The sequence below is a fragment of the Elaeis guineensis genome, chromosome 10, assembly GCF_000442705.2.
Source record: "Elaeis guineensis isolate ETL-2024a chromosome 10, EG11, whole genome shotgun sequence".
Lineage (NCBI taxonomy): Eukaryota > Viridiplantae > Streptophyta > Magnoliopsida > Arecales > Arecaceae > Elaeis > Elaeis guineensis.
Genome location: NC_026002.2, coordinates 50119906 through 50142604, shown reverse-complemented (window position 1 = coordinate 50142604; position 22699 = coordinate 50119906). Strand labels below are relative to the sequence as shown.

General features: G+C 45.6%; 1 protein-coding gene across 1 annotated transcript; it reads right to left on the bottom strand.

The window, feature by feature from the left end:
* Positions 1-1063: 1063 nt before the first annotated feature.
* LOC105035367 (uncharacterized) lies at positions 1064-19791 on the bottom strand. The gene is made up of 8 exons (XM_019847309.1): positions 19778-19791; positions 19405-19572; positions 18927-19017; positions 18764-18822; positions 17550-17610; positions 16650-16740; positions 2600-2676; positions 1064-1126 (listed from the first exon to the last, which is right to left on the bottom strand). The coding sequence occupies exons 1-8, from the start codon at positions 19789-19791 to the stop codon at positions 1064-1066; spliced, it is 624 nt and encodes a 207-aa protein (XP_019702868.1).
* Positions 19792-22699: the final 2908 nt, after the last annotated feature.

The window sequence follows — 22699 nt, the reverse complement described above, 5'->3', positions numbered from 1 at the left end:
GGCATCTCAAACATGTCACTCAGCTGGTGTGGTGCCTTCTCATTGCTCACTATTCTCCGTATGATGCGACGGAAGGAGATGGGAGGGATTTTCCGTTGGTGCACCGGACATAATGGAGGAAGTGGCTGCCAGACTTGGAAATGGAGAGTTTGTGTATGGGCTTCGTCACAGTGGGTCCCAACGAATATCTGTGGCTGTTATGATGTTGGGTTTTCTTCTATTCATGGTTGCCTGCTTTGGAGTAGCTCGAAATAAACAGTTCTTGAGGGTGACTTTTGAACGCCTCTCGCCAGTTATTAGGAATTAGGATGGATGAACTCATAATTACCGTTGCCGGAGAGCACATGTATACAACTGATGAGAAGATTTAAGAAAATACATAAGAGGTACTGAGATGGTCTTTACTCATCAAAGAAGATGACATGAGGTGTCCAGAAGTCACCTGAAAACAGAAGCAAGAGCGACTCTGAAAATCAGGCAGGTTATGATCAACCAAAGCAAGAGAACTTTGGCATCTGTTTCCAAGTCTTCCATGGCAATGCCAATCAAAGCCCGATAATATAACCATTGTTTTCTAACATTTCTTTATGTAAGGAGGCTGGGCTAAGGTCCCCAATCCATCGTAGGAGAACCCTCTGAAAATATAAGTGAAAGCAAGTAGATTTCCTTGACCCAAAAAATGAGCTCTGCATAGATGCAATATTTAACTTTTAAACAAGACTAACTAGAATCGCCTACCACAATGGTGGAAGGTACACAATAACATTTCAATCGCTTTCATGAAATCTTCTGAGCAAAGCAGCTCACAACTTTAAGTAGGTGATGCAAGGAAACAAAAATTGCAATGCACCACCAAACTGCTGCAACCACTTGTATCACTGGCACTGCATAGCGGTCGAATCTGAAAGATCCAATCCCTTCCCTACAGACTTCAAATCAGCAGGGCTTCCATGATGGACAAGGTGGGGAAGAGAAATGAACTCACATTTTAGATTGGATGGATGGTCCCCATGAGGATTCAGCATCTGAAAGATCCAACCCTTCTCCATAGACTTCAAAATTATCAGGGCTCCAACCACAGAAAAAGGTGGAGGAGGAAGGTAGCCATCTTGATTCCAAGCAAGCGCTGCAGAAAAGGGGGATGTCAAGTGGTTAGATCAACGAATTAGACGTCACAACCAACATATGTTCACTTGAACTGAGAATTTGACTAGAAGTTTTTAACTGTTCAAATGTTCCGATATTACCAGACTATCTATTTCAAGCAAATAAACCGCTTCCTTTATCAGTAAATGAGGAATGATTACAGACGATAAAAATAACAAAAACATCAACTCAGAGCTAACCAAGTCTTGCTCTTCAATCATACTCTTAACAAACACGCATTTTATTTCCAAGAAAGAACACGCTGGCAAAATCCATGTAAGGTCTGTTACCTAAGAACTAACAGGACCAAGTTTCAATAGCAAACAATTCTTTATCTTCAATATTTGCTTCTATTGTGGAAATCAAGTCCATGTTTGATATGGGACTGCTTGATGTGGACCAACCAGCAACAATGAAGAGATTGTCAACAGGAAGTGAATTTCTACATTGCCATACAGTTCAACGTGAACAAATTTGTCCAGTGAGCTGGCTCCCTATGCAAAGGTGGGGAGTGACCTCCACAACAGCTCTGAAGGAAAAGTTTAGGGGCTAAATTAAGCAACTGCATGTAGGCTGATTTTCGTCCCTCATAATTTGGAAGTTAAGCAAGCATCGGTGGAGCTAAAATGCGGGGACCAGCAACCAGGGGTGGGGTAGTAGGAGGTGTGGGCCCCCAAAATTTTGAGATTCCTAATACGTGACCTGTTGCCAAGCGAACTATAAAATGCGCATAAAAGTCTTGCACTAAAGAGCAAATTAAATGATGAATCTTTTTGCATTATGAGTCAAACTTCTACTGTCATGTAATGTGGTGATACTGTATTTAGTTTTTCTTACAAAAAACTGATGTGACAAGGTTGGAGAAATTTAACTAAAAGGATTGTTGTAGTCTGACTCTGCCAAATCAAAGATAAGATTTTTCTAGGGGAATGATTTTCCTGATAAAGCCTTTTAAGAGATTCCACTTCTCACAAAGAAGGATTACGAATCCATTTTCTAGACACGATGCAAGCAACTTGGAGCAGGTTCACACTATGCAAGATACAAGAGCCTAAAAGAAAAATCAATACCAGGAACGGTGGTTCAATTTTTTTCATTCATATAAAATCAAGTGTATTTAGTAAACAAAAAACAATCATCAGCAAGGATATCCATAATTTTCAATAAATGTCAGAATAATCATTGCTTTTTCTGTTCATAAAATACATTTTAAAAACGAATTATTCGGGTCTAAAAAAATCATGAAACAAACTTTAAAATACAATCATGATCTAGACAAGTTTTGTGGTTGATCCAATGAAAATTTCCTTCTGTAATTCATTCCTTTGTTCAACATATTTCAAATGATTTCTAATCTTGATTCTTAGCTGTGATAAAAATTCTATGGTTTAGTCTTCTTTTCCAGCAGAACTTCCGGGATTGAAAACTCAGTATATGATCGAGACAGACATACCAATGTTCGAGCCGATTCAGGGGATAGAGGCTGCCCTTCTTCACACACAACTAAGTCGGAGACTAGCTCTATGACTCCTGCTAAAAGAAAATTTCAAAATATCAATCTTTCATATTGTCATGGCCTTGGCCTGGCCTGGCCCATGCAACAATCAGCCAAAGCCCAAAACAAAACAAAAAAAAAAAGAAGAAGGAAAACAGAGGAGAAGAACTCCCGAAGGGAGCCTTCTTCCTCCGTTCACCGGCTCCTAATCGGAGTCGCAAACAAGTTCCCTCCGGCCCTATTTAAGGAGGAGATCCCTCCTCTTTCCTTTCCACCGAAAATCCTAAGCTCAAACGGCGGCAATTATCGGAAAAATCCCGCAGAAGACCATCCCTGTGCCGTCTAATTTCTCACCGGAAAAGCTTCGCCGGCGACAGAGGTAAGCCTCCTCCCCTTCCTCTCTTCTCCCTCTTCCTTCCCGTGCCGATGTGCACGCTCGCCGGCGACCGGAGTCGCCGGATTTTGTTGCAGAAATAACCTTCATTTTTTATCGTTTTTCATGGATTACCGGCGCCGGTGGTCACCGCCGACCACCGGTTTGGCCTTCTTCTTATCGGCGAGTCACCCCCTCCTGCCGACGGCCGCCCCACACTGGCTGCGCCGTCGAACCGACCAACCAATGAGGGGACCTCACGGTCCCCTGTTTCGGCCCAAAAGGAACCCACGGGAGAAGAAAAAAAAAAGAAGAAGAAGAAGGAAAAGAAAAAGAAAAAGAAAAGAAGAAGAAGGAAAAGAAAAGAAAAAAAGAAGAAAAAGAAAAGAAAAAGGAAAAGAAAAAGGAAAAGGAAAAAAAAAAAGAGAGAAGAAAAAAAATAATATAATAATAATATAATAATAATAAATAAGATTTTCTCTCCTCTCTCTTTCGTGAAGAAAAAGAAAAAAAAAAGAAGAAAGAAAAATAAAATTAATTAATAAATAATGATATAAATAATAAAATATAAGAAAGAGAGTTTCTCTCTCTTTCCTCTCTCTCTTCAGCCTGAACTAGTATTTTCTCTCGCTAAAATTGGACTTTCTCTCTCTAGAATCTTCTCTCTGGATTATTTCTCTCTCCTAAGATTTCTAGAATTTTGAGAAGAATGATGATGAATTTAAATGATCCTCATGATGAATTTTTGATCTGTGATCGTCGGACGGTACACCGACATCCACTTTGATCAGATCAGATATTTTTAAGATTTTAATTTCTATAATTTTATTAAATTATTCACATTGTTGGGTATAAAATACCCCCAGCCGAAGTCCTCCACAAAATCAACGGCTCCGCCAACAAGGCCAATCTCAAAAGAAATCTCCGCCCGGGCTCCCACGGGAGCCGGACTTCATCCTCGACGACCAACAACTTCGGCTACAAGATAGCTCCGCCCGGACTCCTACGGGAGCCGGGCCCCGCCGACAACTTTGACCTCAAGAGGACTCCGCCCGGACTCCTACGGGAGCCGGGCTCCGCTCTCGGTATCAACTACTGGTAAGCTCCGTCCGGACTCCTACGGGAGCCGGACTTCACCTTTAACTTTGATTGCAAAGGACTCCGCCCGGACTCCTACGGGAGCCGGGCTCCGCTCTCGGTATCAACTGCTGGTAAGCTCCGTCCGGACTCCTACGGGAGCCGGACTTCACCTTTAACTTTGATTGCAGAGGACTCCGCCCGGACTCCTACGGGAGCCGGGCTCCGCTCTCGGTATCAACTGCTGGTAAGCTCCGTCCGGACTCCTACGGGAGCCGGACTTCACCTTCAAAGTAGGAGTTCGGGCTCCGCTCTCGGTATCAACTGTTGGTAAGCTCCGTCCGGACTCCTACGGGAGCCGGACTTCACCTTCAATTTTGATTGCAGAGGACTCCGCCCGGACTCCTATGGGAGTCGGGATCCGCCCTCGGTATCAACTGCTGGTAAGCTCCGTCCGGACTCCTACGGGAGCCAGACTTCACCTTCAACTTTGATTGCAGAGGACTCCGCCCGGACTCCTACGGGAGCCGGGCTCCGCTCTCGGTATCAACTGCTGGTAAGCTCCGTCCGGACTCCTACGGGAGCCGGACTTCACCTTTAACTTTGATTGCAGAGGACTCCGCCCGGACTCCTACGGGAGCCGGGCTCCGCTCTCGGTATCAACTGCTGGTAAGCTCCGTCCGGACTCCTACGGGAGCCGGACTTCACCTTCAACTTTGATTGCAGAGGACTCCGCCCGGACTCCTACGGGAGTCGGGCTCCGCCCTCGGTATCAACTGCTGGTAAGCTCCGTCCGGACTCCTACGGGAGTCGGACTTCACCTTCAACTTTGATTGCAGAGGACTTCGCCCGGACTCCTACGGGAGCCGGGCTCCGCTCTCGGTATCAACTGCTGGTAAGCTCCGTCCGGACTCCTATGGGAGCCGGACTTCACCTTCAACTTTGATTGCAGAGGACTCCGCCCGGACTCCTACGGGAGTCGGCCTCCGCTCTCAGTATCAACTGCTGATAAGCTCCGTCCGGACTCCTACGGGAGCCAGACTCCGTCGACAACTTCGACCTCAAGAGGACTCCGTTCAGACTCCTACGGGAGCCGGACTCCACCCACGACCCCAACCGCAAGGAGGACCCCTCCCGGACTTCTACAGAGGCCGGACTCCGACCGCTGCCGAGCCTCAATCAACAGATCCGCGCCCCCGGCAGGTCACAATAACAACCATGATCCTGTTCCACTTCCTGTAGCGGATTTCGCGCGGCTCCATCACCCCCTGCGGCGGACCCATTACTCTCTGACAGGCTGTGTCAACGGCCACGATTCTGCTCCGCTCCCTGTGACAGGTGCTGCGCGACTCCACTACTCTCTGACAACTAGCGGCAACGGACGCCGCTCCACTACCTGCAACAGGCTCTACGTGGCAGACCATGACAATAGCCACGGGTCTACTCCACTACCCTTCGCAATAAATTTCCCTGACCATGGGCGGCCCACTACCAGACGGTTACAAATGTCGCCATCAATCCGTTGCCTCCTCCGCCTATAAAAGGGGGACCCAGATACGTTGTTCTCTAAGCTCATTTCTTATCTCAAAACTCTGCTAAATTCTCCGTTCGAGCACTCCATTCTTGTTGAGGCAGAGAACTGACTTGAGCGTCGGAGGGTCTTGCCGGAGCAACCCCACCTCCGGTTTAGACTTCCTTTGCAGGTCCCGACGGCGACCGCGGCTTCCCCGACTCCAGCTTCTCCGGCGCAAGCAGATTTTTGCACCAACAGGATTGGCGCTAGAGGAAGGGCGTGAACCTTCGCAGTACTCTTGTTCTTAAAGGAGCGCTCAACGGATCCGCTTCCGGCCATCTTTTCCGGCGCCCAATCCTCCTTCCCTCATCTGATGCCCTCTCACGAGGTCTCTGCACAACTACCTCCGGCTATGGTCGTCGGTAAGGGGTGGCCGGATGATCGGCCTCTGCCGGATTCCGTCAACGTCATCTCGGAGGAATCCCGGCGGGAGGCAATCAGCGTACCAGCTGCATCCCCCAAGCGACAAAAAGTTGAAGAACCCATAACCTTCACCGAAGTGGACACCCAGGGAGTCCAATTCCCTCATAATGACGCGGTCGTAGTTTCCTTGAACATAGCAAATTAAGACGTCCGTCGCATTCTCGTCGACAACGGAAGTTCGGCCGACATCTTGTTCTACAACGCCTTTTCAAGAATGACCACTCTTGGCGGTCATCTGAGACCGATTTTCTCCCCCTTGATAGGGTTTACTAGTGACGCCGTTCCGACGGAGGGAATGATAGCTCTGACTGTGACCGCGGGTCAGTATCCAAAGCAGTCCAGAGCTCTGGTGAATTTTCTGGTGGTAAAGGCGCCATCAGCCTACAATGCAATTCTTGGCCGACCCGACCTCAATGCCCTCAGAGCTGTTGTTTCAACCTACCATTTGAAATTGAAGTTCCCCACCAACCAGGGGATCGGAGAGGTCCGGGGAGACCAAGCCCTGGCCAGACATTGCTACAATATCGCCTTGCAAAGAAGCGATCAAGCGGACCTCTGTCCGGTTGATGGATTAGATGCTCGCGATGACCTCACTGAAGAGAGGGGCGGTCCAATCGAAGACCTAATACCAATCCCTTTGAATGATGGGAACACAGAGCATGTGGTGTTAATTGGCTCCAACCTGGGGGAGGAGGTGCAGACGCGTCTTGTGGATTTCCTCCGAAGGAATGCGGACGTTTTCACATGGGTCCCGGCGGATATGCCGGGGATCGACACAGAAGTCATGGAACATCATCTGGCAGTCGACCCGAAACATCGGCTGACAAAAGAAAAAATCCGGAGTCATGCCCCGGAGAGGCAGAAGGCGATAGCCGAGGAAGTGGATAAGCTTCTCAAGGTCGGATTTATTAAGGAAGTCAATTATCCTGAGTGGATCTCCAATGTTGTTCTGGTCAAGAAAGCAAACGGCAAGTGGAGGATGTGTATCGACTTCAAAAAGCTGAATAAGGCTTGTCTAAAGGACAGCTACCCCCTTCCCAGGATCGACCAACTGGTGGACGCTACCTCAGGCCATGAGCTCCTCACTTTTATGGATGCGTTCTCCGGCTATAACCAGATTAGAATGGCATTGGAAGATGAAGAAAAGACAGCTTTCATCACTAATCGCGGCCTTTACTGCTACAGGGTCATGCCATTCGGCCTCAAGAATGCGGGTGCAACCTATCAACGACTGGTGAACAAAATCTTCAAAGAGCAGATCGACCGAAACATGGAGGTTTACGTGGACGATATGCTTGTAAAAAGCAGGTCTTCTAAAAATCATGTCGCCGACCTCGAGGAAACCTTTGGCGCTCTTTGAAAGTATAGGATGAAGCTGAACCCGACCAAATGTGCTTTTGGGGTAACTTCAGCAAAGTTCCTGGGCTTCATGGTATCGAGGCGCGGGATTGAGGCCAATCCAGAGAAAATTCGTGCCATCCAAGAGATGACCGCTCCAAGGTCGATCAAGGAGGTTCAGTGCCTCACTGGAAGGATAGTGGCTCTTAATCGCTTTGTCACGAGGTCGGCCGAACGATGTTTGCCCTTCTTTCAAACCCTCAAGCAGCCGAAGAACTTCTGTTGGACCCCTAAATGCCAACAGGCATTCGAAGAATTAAAAGGCTACCTTAGCTCACCCCCGCTGCTGGCGACGCCCGAACCTGGGGAGGAACTATTTTTGTACCTGGCAGTCTCTCCCATGGCCCTTGCAGCTATCCTTGTCAAAGAAGAAACAAAGGTTCAGCGACCGGTCTACTACATCAGCCGCGTGCTGAGGGACGCCGAGACCAGGTATACTAAATTAGAAAAACTGACCTACTCCTTGTTGATTGCAGCTCGGAGACTCCGACCTTACTTTCAAGGGCACACGATGATGCTACTCACCGATCAACCGATCAAGGCGGTCTTGCATCGAGTTGATACCTCCGAAAGGATGGCAAAGTGGGCAATCGAGCTCACAGAATTCGATATCAACTACAGACCTAGACCGGCAGTAAAAGCTCAAATATTGGCAGATTTCATTGTAGAGTGCACCATCCCAGAGGAGGCCGAACCTGAGCCAAGCAGAGTTGACAGCCTGAAGTCTCAACCGAACTCCCCCAACGAAGAAGCCAGTCCCTCCGATTGCTTTTGGACCCTCTATGTGGACGGATCTTCCAACATGGCAGGTGCGGGTGCAGGCCTGATCTTGGTCAGCCCAGAGGGAGTCGTCGTGGAGTACGCTCTGCGTTTCGAGTTCCCCGCAACAAATAATGGAGCGAAATATGAGGCTCTGGTTGCAGGATTAAGGATCGCCAAAGAGCTGGGAATAGATCAACTCCGGGTGCACAGCGATTCTCAACTTGTGGTGGGACAAGTCAGCGGGAATTATGAAGCGCGGGAAGACAGTATGGCCAGGTACCTTGAGAAAGTGAAGGAGCTTACCCCCGCCTTTAGCAGTTTCGACATCAGGCAGATTCCAAGGTCAGAGAATACCAGAGCCGATCTTCTCTCCAAGCTGGCGACATCGGCTCCGACCGAATTGCCCAAAGGCGTCCTCTTTGAAGTTCTGAAACATCCGAGTACAGAAGAACCACGGTCCGTAATGGAGATCGACCACAAGCCCAGCTGGGTCGACCCACTGATAACCTATCTTAGAGATGGAGTTCTCCCCCAGGATGCGAAAGAGGCCCGGAAGCTCCGAAATCAAGCCTTCCGATACATCCTTTATGAGGGCAAATTGTACAAAAGATCATACTCCTTGCCCCTCTTAAGGTGTCTCCGGCCCTCAGAAGCTGACTACGCTTTATGGGAAGTGCACGAGGGAGCTTGCGAAAACCATTTGGGTGCCAGATCTTTATCCCACAAGCTACTCCGCTAAGGGTATTACTGGCCAACGATGCATTATGATTCGACCGAATATGTCAAAAAGTGCGATCGTTGCCAGAGATACGCCAACGTCCAGAGACAGCCCGCCACTGAGCTCACACCCCTGAGTGCCCCATGGCCTTTTGCACAGTGGGGGATGGACATCCTTGGCCCCTTTCCCATGGCGTCTGGGCAAAGAAAGTTCCTCCTGGTAGCGATCGACTACTTCACCAAATGGGTTGAAGCCGAACCACTAGCAAAAATCACAGAAGCAAAAGTACAAGATTTTGTTTGGAAGTCAATTGTGTGCAGGTTCGGTCTACCTAGAACCCTAATCACTGATAACGGACGGCAATTCGCGGGAGCAAGATTCATCGAATTCTGTGAAGATCTAAATATCTCCCACAACTTCACATCAGTAGCCCACCCTCAGGCGAACGGCGAAGCTGAGGTAACTAACAGAACCCTTTTGCAGGGAATTAAGACAAGGCTTGAAAAAGCAAAAGGAACTTGGGCGGACGAGCTTTATCACGTGCTATGGACGTATCGAACTACCCAGAGGTTACCTATAGGGGAGACTCCCTTTGCTTTAGCCTTCGGTACGGAAGCCGTCATCCCGATCGAGCTTAAACTCCCGTCGGCACGAGTCGTGACATTCAATGAACCCCAAAATGCACAAAGTCTCAGAGCCAACCTCGACCTGCTGGAAGAAAGATGGAAGATCGCTCAGGTTCGAATGGTAGCCTACAGACAGAAAGTTGCCCGATATTACAACGCCCGGGTCAAGAGCAAAGCCTTTAAAGCAGGAGATCTGGTGCTTCGACGAGCTGCTGTCTCACAACCTCAGGACCGGGGGAAGCTCGCCCCGAACTGGGAGGGACTTTATGAGGTCAAAGAAGTAGTTCGACCCGAAACTTATTATCTCAAGGAGCTCGGAGGAGCCGACCTCCCGCGACCGTGGAGCTCAGAAAACTTACGGATGTACTACCAGTGACTTCGTTTTAGTCGAAAATCGCATACCCATGTGTCTTTAGACAATTCAAGCAAACTATGTCAAAAACAAAAGGGCAATCTCATAAAGTCGAAGGCCCGGTTCCTTTTAGACCGGATGGAGGGAGAGGCCCTACAACGCCCATATGTGCCCCCACAGCCCTATTAGGGACAGGAGGAGAACCTCGCCCTAACTTGAGCAAAGTCGAAAGCCCGGTTCTTTTAGACCGGATGGGGGGAGAGGCCCTACAACGCCCATATGTGCCCCCACAGTCCTGTTAGGGACAGAAGGAGAACCTCACCCTAACTTGAGCAAAGTCAAAGGCCCGGTTCTTTTAGACCGGATGGGGGGAGAGGCCTTACAACGCCCTAATGTGCCCCCACAGCCATGTCAGGAACAGGAGGAGAACCTCGTCCTGACATGAGCAAAGTCGAAGGCCCGGTTCTTTTAGACCGGATGGAGGGAGAGGCCTTACAATGCCCTAATGTGCCCCCACAGCCATGTCAGGAATAGGAGGAGAACCTCGTCCTGACATGAGCAAAGTCGAAGGCCCGATTCTTTTAGACCGGATGGGGGAGAGGCCTTACAGCGCCCTAACACGCCCCCACAAGCTAGGCTGGTAACGAGAGGAGAACCTCACGCCGGCTCGAGCAAAATGGAAGGTCCGGACTCCTACGGGAGCCGGGTTCCAATGCCAAGGAAGACTTCACCCGGACTCCTACGGGAGCCGGGTTCCGACGCCAAGGAAGACTTCACCCGGACTCCTACGGGAGCCGGGTTTCGTCCACGATGCCAAAGAAGATTTCATCCGGACTCCTACGGGAGTCGGGTACCAACGCCAAGGAAGACTTCATCCGGACTCCTACGGGAGCCGGATTCCGATGCCAAGGAAGACTTCACCCGGACTCCTACGGGAGCCGGGTTCCGTCCACGATGCCAAAGAAGATTTCATCCGGACTCCTACGGGAGCCGGGTCCCGACGCTAAGGAAGGCTTCACCCGGACTCCTACGGGAGCCGGGTCCCATCCACGACGCCAAAGAAAACTTCACCCGGACTCCTACGGGAATCGGGCTCCATCGCCGACATCAGCTACAGGACAACCCTGCCCGGACTCCTACGGGAGCCGGGCTCCGCTGACAACAGCAACTGCCGATAGGCCTTGTCCAGACTCCTACGGGACCCGAACTTTGCCTACAACTTTAATTGCAGGAAGACTTCGCCCTGACCCCTACGAGAGCCAGGCTACTCCAACTTCAGGAGGGCTTCTCCGTTCGGACTCCCAAGGGAGCCAAACTTAGCTCCGACTTCAGCAGAGAAAAAACCCAAGCAAAAAAGGAAAGCAAACAGTGCCCGAAGGCAACGGAAGCTCAAATCCCCGAATTCAAGTCCTAGGAGGGACCTCGGGCCCGAAGGGCCCCAAGCGAACCTGCAACCGTCGACGGAATGACAATTGGGTATCTTCGAACGGCGTAAGAGCCGAAAAGTAGCTCGGCAAATGACAACCCCACATAAACAGAAGAGGTCGTCGATGACCTTGGGACGATGTGAAAAAGAAAAGAAGAAGAGAAGGAAGAAAGAGGAAAGGAAAATGAAGAAGTTCGACAGACAGCTATTTAATGCGAGATGCAGACGAGGTAACAAAATCTCTTTTTCATTTAACAAGAGTATGCGTTACAGGACCCGGTGGGTCAGAAAAAAAAGAAGAAGAAGATACACGTCATCGCAAGCCTCACAAACATGGTTCGGGAAGGATGAACTGGAGGCCGCTCCGAGCTGCAAACTCCTCTTCCCATCTCTGTCCTTCTCAGCCGCGTTCTCCAGTGCGTGTAACAGCTCTCGCCTCATCTCGCCTCATTCTGTCTTCGAAGTCTCAACCCTAGCGAGAAAAGGGTGGGATAGATCTCCGGAGGTGGTAAGGGCAACGGCGGCAGTAGCAAAGACCTGTTTCAAGAAGAACCGGAGTCACCTTGGAAGCGGTAGCGATGCCAGAGATGTGCCTCATCTTCGAATGCTCCACGACAGCCGTCACCCAAAATGCTCCGGCAAGGTCGGCATGCGCTACTTCCACCGTTCCCTCAACAAGTTCCACTGCCCCACCGTCGACGCCGACCGCCTCTGGTCCCTCGGCCCCGACGGCATCAAGGATCCCGCCATAGCTTATGACGACAGCTCTGCCCTCTTGACTGGTATCACCCCGCCTTGCTACTCCGAAATTCGCAGACAGAATAACTTCACCGACAGCCCCCGTTATTAAACCCCTGTTGTTGAAGGAATTCTTCCTTGAGCCCCCTTTAAAACGACGGAGATTCTCACCGGCCGCCGTTCTCCTCCTCACCTTCCTCCAAGCCCTAGAGATCCCCTCAAAAACGGCCTCCGGGGTAGAGGACATGGCGTAGAAACCCTCAGAGAAGAATTGGGGGGCTGAAGAAGGCAAGGACTGGTGCGAGGGAAGCAAGGTTCTCAGGCAAAAGAAAGGCGCCAGGATGAAGCCATGAAAGGACTAGGGGGTTTAAATAGCCGACGGATCCTAGCACAGTTATGGCGGCGGGTATTCCTGGGCCAACTGGTGCGTGCCACGTGTTGTGCTTATCCCCTTCATCGCTATCGAGGGTTGACCGTTCACAAATTTCCGCAGCACGGCGCTTGGGATCGCGTTCCGACGGGGGTTCCGAAAAGACTCTTCAGGTCACCTTCACCGAAAAGTGGGCTCTGACGTACACACATTAAATGCCAAAATATCTAGGGGCGGCGGTACGTAGGATTCGAAGGGGCGACTTCGGCTGTGTCCATCTCTCTGTACTTTCTTCGTTTGAAATTCAAACTTGGAAGTAGGAGGACTGGTGTTGGGTATAAAATACATCCAGCCGAAGTCCTCCACAGAATCAACGGCTCCGCCAACAAGGCCAACCTCAAAAGAAATCTCCGCCCGGGCTCCCACGGGAGCCGGACTTCATCCTCGACGACCAACAACTTCGGCTACAAGATAGCTCCGCCCGGACTCCTACGGGAGCCGGGCCCCACCGACAACTTCGACCTCAAGAGGACTCCGCCCGGACTCCTACGGGAGCCGGGCTCCGCTCTCGGTATCAACTGCTGGTAAGCTCCGTCCGGACTCCTACGGGAGCCGGACTTCACCTTTAACTTTGATTGCAGAGGACTCCGCCCGGACTCCTACGGGAGCCGGGCTTCGCTCTCGGTATCAACGCTGGTAAGCTCCGTCCGGACTCCTACGGGAGCCGGACTTCACCTTTAACTTTGATTGCAGAGGACTCCGCCCGGACTCCTACGGGAGCCGGGCTCCGCTCTCGGTATCAACTGCTGGTAAGCTCCGTCCGGACTCCTACGGGAGTCGGACTTCACCTTCAACTTTGATTGCAGAGGACTCCGCCTGAACTCCTACGGGAGTCGGGCTCCGCCCTCGGTATCAACTGCTGGTAAGCTCCATCCGGACTCCTACGGGAGCCGGACTTCACCTTCAACTTTGATTGCAGAGGACTCCGCCCGGACTCCTACGGGAGCCGGGCTCTGCTCTCGGTATCAACTGCTGGTAAGCTCCGTCCGGACTCCTACGGGAGCCGGACTTCACCTTTAACTTTGATTGCAGAGGACTCTGCCCGGACTCCTACGGGAGCCGGGCTCCGCTCTCGGTATCAACTGCTGGTAAGCTCCGTCCGGACTCCTACGGGAGCCGGACTTCACCTTCAACTTTGATTGCAGAGGACTCCGCCCGGACTCCTACGGGAGTCGGGCTCCGCCCTCGGTATCAACTGCTGGTAAGCTCCGTCCGGACTCCTACGGGAGCCGGACTTCATCTTCAACTTTGATTGCAGAGGACTCCGCCCGGACTCCTACGGGAGCCGGGCTCCGCTCTCGGTATCAACTGCTGGTAAGCTTCGTCCGGACTCCTACGGGAGCCGGACTTCACCTTCAACTTTGATTGCAGAGGACTCCGCCCGAACTCCTACGGGAGTCGGGCTCCGCTCTCAGTATCAACTGTTGATAAGCTCCGTCCGGACTCCTACGGGAGCCGGACTCCGCCGACAACTTCGACCTCAAGAGGACTCCGTTCGGACTCCTACGGGAGTCGGACTCCACCCACGACCCCAATCGCAAGGTGGACCCCTCCCGGACTTCTACAGAGGCCGGACTCTGACCGCTGCCGAGCCTCAATCAACAGATCCGCGCCCCCTGGCAGGTCACAATAACAACCATGATCCTGTTCCACTTCCTGTAGCGGATTCTGCGCGGCTCCATCACCCCCTACGGCGGACCCATTACTCTCTGACAGGCTGTGTCAACGGCCATGATTCTGCTCCGCTCCCTGTGACAGGTGCTGCGCGACTCCACTACTCTCTGACAACTAGCGACAACGGACGCCGCTCCACTACCTGCAACAGGCTCTACGTGGCAGACCATGACAATAGCCACGGGTCTACTCCACTACCCTTCGCAATAAATTTCCCTGACCATGGGCGGCCCACTACCAGACGGTTACAAATGTCGCCATCAATCCGTTGCCTCCTCCGCCTATAAAAGGGGGACCCAGATACGTTGTTCTCTAAGCTCATTTCTTATCTCAAAACTCTGCTAAATTCTCTGTTCGAGCACTCCATTCTTGTTGAGGCAGAGAACTGACTTAAGCGTCGGAGGGTCTTGTCGGAGCAACCCCACCTCCGGTTTAGACTTCCTTTGCAGGTCCCGACGGCGACCGCGGCTTCCCCGACTCCAGCTTCTCCGACGCAAGCAGATTTTTGCACCAACACACATGATAATCTTAGCATGATTTGATCTGATCGATCAGATTTATTGAATCATATTTTTTGAAGAATTCAAGATGAGTTTTTTCTCTCTAAAATTTTCTCTCTCTAGAATTTTTTCTCTCTAAAAATATTCTCTCTCTTGATTGATTCTCTCTCTAAAAAGGTTAGTAAATAAAGAAATTTCTTTTAATTGTCCTGATCTGATTCTAATGAAGAACCCTAATCCATGGTTGTCAGACAGCGTGCTAGCACCCACCTTGATCAGACTACAAATCTTTAGATTTGATCATCCATGATTTCAATCTAGCCATGACTTGATTTGATCATATTGATTTCACCAATCGAGATATTGGACCAATCGTAATATTGCATTGTGTCACCTGATCAATTCAAATTGTATCTCATGAATTCTCTCTCCTCTAATTTTCTCTTTCTACTTGATTTTATGAAATCGATGAAGAAATCTCGGTCCTATCACTTCGAATCTGATTTGATCTGATAGTCAAACTTTGGATCATTTAGGTCCTAATTAGATTTTGATTAGATAAAAATTAGATGATCGGACCCAGTCTAAACTGTTGAAATATGGTATTCGTATTCTTTTTAATTATTGAAATTGATTCTGTATAGGATTGTGGATGTTTGACCATGGGATATCGCAATATGATCTACGAACAGAATTTTTGGAAGAAAAATTTATAGAATTATGTAGATTTATTGGAACACGTTCGAGGTAAGTAATGTTTCACTTTTTCTAGATTTATCGGTAAATTATAATATATTTTTCTGACATGATTTGTGAAACGATGTATGAATTGGATGAATGGTATTTTGTTATGAAAATATCTTATTTGAAATGTTATGATGAAGCATGATTGAACATATTGATTTCATGATGTATTATATTGATTGATTTCGATACTACATGTTTAAATATTTTATTATCGAAATTAGAATATGAAATATGATTTATGAAGAATTATGATATAAGAAACATTATGAATTGACAACCTGACTATGTAAAGAACCCCGCCAATGGGGGCATATACGTTGGCAATTGATTGTCCTGAGGATTTATGTCGCCAGCGAGACCAGCGACATGTTGCCAGAGAGACCAGCGACAAACCGTCAGAGAGACCAGCGGTTCTAAAGGACATGGCTGCCAGATGATTCGCAGCCTACCGCAAGCAGATATGCGGTATTATGATCCTGCCATAGGAAAAATGTGGTCATAGCTCATGGTTGACGAAAAGAATTGAAGAACAAAAGAAATTGAAATCTGGAAAGAAACTTGAATTTTCGAAAAAAAAATGAATTTGGCATGAATTATATTGCATAATTGAAATTGATTTCGAATTGATGAACTTTATATGCTTATTTTATATAAATGATTATTTACTTAAATGCCTGATGAAATCTGTTGAGAAGTGATCATTGCTTAGTGAGCTGTCTAGCTCATTTCCTCCTATTTTACTATTTTTACAGATGTTGAAGAATTAAGATGATACAAGATATGAATGGAAGAGTGATCAGAAGCAGAATCTTCATACTTTTATTTTAGGTTGAAAGGCTTATTGAATTTGATGCAAAGCCTTTGAATTGTTGTTGAATTTATTGAGATATTAAAGAAGAAATTTAGATCGTTATGTTTTGGATTTAATTTATTGACTAATTATTCCGCTGTTGTTTTAGAATAGCATGATAAGATGCCTTGCATGCTTATGAGAAGAGTTTTCTATGAGTATACGGCGGTTGTCATGATCCTCGATTTACAATCTCGGATCGGAGGTGTGACACATATACTTGAGCACTGGTTTTCTTTCTTTCTTTCTTTCTTTTTTTTTTTTTTTTTTTTTTTTTTTTTGGATGTGTGTATGATGACAGATGCCAAGACAAAGATTATCATTCAACAGAAACTGCAAACTTTTGTTCAAGCGAACAGGCAATCCCTGTTTGCGAAGAAAAGGCTCCATTTCAGGTGAGAACTGTTCCAATTGGCCTCCTTTTAGTTCCATCTGGAACAGACGTATATTATAGAAAAAAATACTTTGGAAAGATTTAACAAAGGGAAAAAAAAAAAAAATGCACGTCAGATGTACATCAGGCTAGTGCCTGCCCATGATGTACTTAGAATAGCACCAGACTGCATTTAACTTGAAATTTCTGGCCTGCCTCAAACAAGAACTGAGCATGGGCCAGCGTCTTGCACTCAAATACTGACAAACAAAACCTCATCAATAAATTATATATTATGTGTATTCCATATGCATTTTTTGTGGGAGGAAGACTATTAGAGAGTTTGACCACACTGTGCTCATTAAAACTTTAAATAGTGAAATAAGAATCGTTTTGGCCATGTCTGCATTAAGATTAATATTCCTTAGATCGGCGTAACTGTTCAATGACCATTACTCATTCCTACCACCTTAAAGGAATCAATCTTGATTCACTAATATAGGTAAAAAGCCATTGATCCCAATATGAAAGGTTTGATGAGAAGTGCGCAATTCAACTGTTACATGACCACACATGCACATGCACCTTTAAGTTTTAGTTGATTTTGGACGGATATAGAACCAACACCGAGTTGATACCCAGCATGGCCTACGTCCAAGCAACCTACCTCAGCTCATGGTGCTACGGGCAGACTGCAAGTGTCCGGTTGGTGATTGCACTAAGCTTGGGCCAAGGCTTTGACAATGCAGGTCGAATCCATGTTCACTTTCGACCTAGCCCAGCCACTTAAATGTGCATGTTCTCCTAATAATGGGTAGACAATAATAAACAAGAACAAAGGCTTTTACCAATACTACCAATTGCAAACCTTTTTGATTGCAATGCTCCCTGTCCTTGAAAAATCATGTTCTTCAAATTCTTTGAATAACCTGCGAAACACATTGAAACGTAAACTCCGATCAATACCTTACGCAGAATATTCAGGCCACCGTTTATGTACCACATGTACGCTTTCACCTTTCATTAAAGAAAATTCTCCTTGAAAAAAAGCAATCAAGTTCCACTGCATCGTAGAAAATAGGCAGGCTTGCAAAATTGCAAGGAATTATGACTGCAAGAATGTCTGCATGTGAATGAATATATTATATAAATAGGAGCAAAACAGCAAACTGTTCAACCACGAAGTTCATATTGTTCTATCTAGTGGAAATGCCCTATAAAAGTAAAAAAAAAAGGGCCTTTTAGGTTATCCAAGACCCACTTAAGAATGTTTCCAACCCTATCAACTGAAATTTCTTTACCTTCGACAAGACCAAAGTTAGTTACATCAAAGTAATACTACTTTTTAGTTGTGATGTTCAATATAGTTAATCATACTTTTGAGCACGGTCTGTTGTACCCCTGTACTGCTCAATATAAGAGTACCATCTTGTACCAATATGCTATCTTGTACCGTATTAAATCACATACCAACACTATAATAAGATGTGACCGGTATGGAGTCTGGTAGCAAGATGATGAACCTTATTTTTGAGATTGCTTTAAAAAAAAAAAAACACAGAACACGCATTCTCTAATTTCAACATATTACGACATCAAATAAAATAAAAAGTGGCTATGTAATTTAGGATCTCCAAGCTTCCTGATCCTACAAGCAATCACTCCTTGTTTATGCTATCATGAATTGATGATGCTTCACAACCAAATAACATCAACTAGATGAAATGTTTATATAGATAGAATTAGGTTAGATAATAATGTATCACATTGAAATGATAGTTGAAGAAAGATGATTCCATGCTTGCAAAGAATGCTAACCAGATAGTACTGAAGAGAAAAGCGCTCTTCAGTCCTAGTTAAACATGGTGCATCTGAAAGAATGAGCCTTAGAATTATAATACATGCATGGCTGAACTATAATACAAAATAAAAGCAAACCATATACACTAGGTCTCATGTGCATTTAAATAAAAAGATCAGGATGATATTTTTAAATTAAAAAAGATATGCAGCATAACTTCATCAAGAAATGTGTGGTAAAGCATCACTATCATGTGCAACAAAAAGAAAGAAAGCAAATACCTTTGAACCTCCTCTTTTTCCAAATTAGTGAAGAAAAGTCCAGCATCACCATGAAGAAACTGAAAATAATATAAGAATTTTTGTACGCACTGGTAAGAATAGTAAAAGTCCTCGAACAATGCAAGCCAAAAAAAAAAAAAAAAAAGAAAAGAAAAAAAACCACCTTAGAAAGTTTATGATTGCCTGGCTTGGTTTCATCAGCTACTGATCTGCCCGGAGGGACCTGCATGACTTTATTCGACCCAAGAAAAAATCTGCTAACAAGAGTTTAATGATGCACATTAATGATTAACATGTAGCAGAAAGAGCGGATATACTAGTCAAGAACATCTTGATGAAACAATGGAATATTTGCTGCCCTATATACACATTCCAGTTGAAAAACAAATTATTGGCAGTTTCAGTTAAAAGCTAGCTAAAATGGTTCCGAGTTATCACAGAAATGGCTAGGGGCTTATTGTAAAATTTAACTCAATTGTAATATATATTAATGTTCTTGAGTACAAAATAAGAAAAAGCAGTACGTGTATATCAAGTACTTAGGTTCATATTTGTATTTAGATTGAAGAGTACAACTGCAGAGGTATGAAGCGTAATATAATTTTTTTTTTTTTTTAAAAAAAAAAGAATACTTCAAGTACCTGCTGCTAGATTTCAGCTGCTCCCTGAACTCTTGAAACTTCGGATTTCTCATGTTCTCAAAAGTGAACACATAGATGGAACTGTAATCCTCCAGGGCCTGCTTTATAGCACTTACTATCGCTTCTTTATGCTCTCTTCCCTTTTTCTTTTTGTCTTGGACAAGGTCACTGCATATCAAACATCAGAAAAGCAATTATATTTTGTATGCAAGATAGGGAAAGAGGCAAAAAGAATTTCATAAAAATATTTGGAGGTTGATGACTAAGATCAAAATAGAACCACAAATCAAGCTACAGGCCTACAAATATCCATATAAAAAAAAGGCATTCACAAAAAAAAAATAAAAATGTTTGATGATTCGGAGAATCCCACCGGATCAGTTGCATTTCGACTTCGGCATCTTGCTAGCGATAGATCGAGCGGCTGCTGCAGATTCGAAATGTCGAAGACCTTCTGCTCTCGCTTCTCTTCTCGGAAGGGGTTTTGTCTGGGCCTTATGACGAGTAATTCTTTGTGCACCACCCAATAATATTGGGACACATAGCACATTCAGATGGGACGGACATTTAATGTTGCCCAACTTTTTTTTTCCCTCAATTTTTCAATGATGAAAATATCCTTTATGACTCACTGAAACTGTATGACTTCTTGTGAGTGACTTTCTGTGAATATATACCGTTCAGAAAGTCGTATGACTTTTTACAAATATATATGACTTTCTGTGATTTCTTATGAATATATATAACTTTTTATAAACATATATATATTCATAGGAAGTCATATATATTCAAAAAAAATTATATATAATTTTTTATGAATATATATGACTTCCTATGAACATGTATGACTTCCTGTGAGTATATATAATTTTCTGTAAACATATAAGATTTTCTGTGAATATATATTATTGAATTTTATAGTTTCATGCATGCAAAAATTTTTAAAATAAGTACGCAGTGAAATTTAAAAATTTCAGATTAAATCTAATTTAATCTAAGCATGCATAAGATCAAATTTTAAAACCATAAACAGAATCGACATATGTGAGATAGGATTCAGATATAGAAATCAAATAGAGAAAAATAAATAGGCTTCATACCTTGGCACAGATCAATCTTCACCACGAACTGATGATCATAAATGTCCTCTAAAGGTCCCTTGAAACCGCACAAGTATCTGGCCTCTACGGACATCCACACAAAACTTCGATCTGATCAGAAGTTTATTGATCTTATCGGGATGCTAGCTTCCTTGCAGAGATCGCATCTTAACAGTTAAAAATCTTCTTTTTTCTCAAGACACTCTTAGAGAAGAAGAAATAGGAGAATGATGATCTCTATACTAGAGATCATGAGAAGAACCCTTTCTTCTCTTTTCTTCCTAAAACCCATGCATCAAATCTCTACGCTAGAGATGTAAAAATTTTTGTCAAACTTTTGGATAAAGAAGAGAAAAAAAGCTTATGTCCAAATATGGACAAAAAAGAGAGAGAAGAGGCTCCAAACAACCAACCTTTGGTTGTTGATAAGAAAGAAAGGATACCACCTCACTTACCTCACACCCATGACATTCATGCCACACCCTCTCCCTTGTAATTTTTCATACACATATTGCTTTGGTTTTGGCATCTCAAATTTGATCACAATCAGCCCATCTAATGCCTCACAAGGTGCATGGTTTAAATAGGCAAAGGGGATAGAGTTTAGACAGGAGATAAGAGTCAAAACTCCTTTAGACTCTAGGAATTTTATGCCGCCCCACCCTTTATGTTTTTGCACCCAGGTTTCTCATTGAAATAGGAGTTTTTGTGAACTTTTTACATGCTAAAAAGAGGAGAAGGCATGGCATCAAAAATTAGTTGGGCGTGGGCTTCTTTTGGCGCATAAAAGAAGTGGTCCAATCCATATAGGACTCCTCTTTAGGTGGCTGATTTAAATCAATTTAAACTCTAACCAATTCTAATCATATTAAGAATTAATTAGAACCAAATAGATTGGAATCTAATGTTAGATGTGTGCACTAGATGCTAGATCGACTGACACATTCTTACACAGATCTAAGGGTAAATTTATAATTTTGACTATAAATGAATAAAAGGGTTATTCTTCTATCACATTGTGTACATTGTGTCTGTGATACATCCTTTGAGTTAGTGGAAATGTAAATTCATATTTTTAAGAGTTAAAAATTTAAGGCATGAATTTACATAACTAACTCATAAACAGCTCCTGACCATAGGATCATCACAAGGATAGTGATCGATCCGGAAGGTTGGTGTACGATCGCTTCCTTAGGATAGATGTGTCTTGAGTCTACGATGTGGAGACACCGGAGCGAGAGTACAGGTATTCGTTGAGAATGAGAGTACTGAGCGTGACTACTTCGAGCAGTCATAAGGAAGTCTACCTTCTCGTCGATGACTAGCTCGATGCTACAGTTGTGTGTCTAGTTTTTTTATCTGAGGTGCATCGACAGTTCACCTTAAGTGTGTTATAGTTTGACTACACCATAACTGGATCTTCTAGCCATTTAGAATCCTGAGGTATATGTTGACTATAGCATATTCATTGTAGGAACTAGGTCGCACCAAGATGGGATCTATCAACCTCGGTAGATGAGAGGAGTAGTCCTATGATAATTGAAAGATCAAGTTCTTAAGCCCATGGCCATGGCAGAGTGAAATAATGAAAAAGAATTTTCCATTAAGATTTCACATCGGACTCGGATCGATCGGTTAACTCATATGACTGATGTTAGGTTTGACGAGTTCACCTTAATCCTAATTCAGTCGGAACTCATGATAGAGAAACTCAATCACACAGGTAATGTTGTGATCCAGGTGGTGTGCCCAAGGCCCAGGGGACCAAGGCTAAGGCCAAGGTCCATCATTCATGAGGGCTTCATGGAGGCTCTAGGGCTAGTTGGGCCCTAGGTTGAAAGGCTGTGGGCTTTTCGGGTTCTTGAGGTCTAGGTTATGTGGGCCTCAAGGGACCAACTCTTTATGGGTCAGATCTAGGCCCAGGATATGTGAGATTAGGTCGAGTCATGGGTGTACATGGGCTTGGGTTAACCTAATCTCCCATAGAGTTGGTCAAGGGAGTTTTGGGTTTGGGTCACTTGACCCTGTGTTTATATATACATGCACTGTATAGGTTTGATTAAGCCAAAAAATATGAAAACTCTTTCTCCCAAGTCTCTCTCTTTTTTCTCCCTCTCTCTTCAGCTATTCTCCATGCCCCAGGAGCAAGAAACCCTAGGGTTTCTTGCTGCCAGGTCCATAGAAGGCAGGAAAAG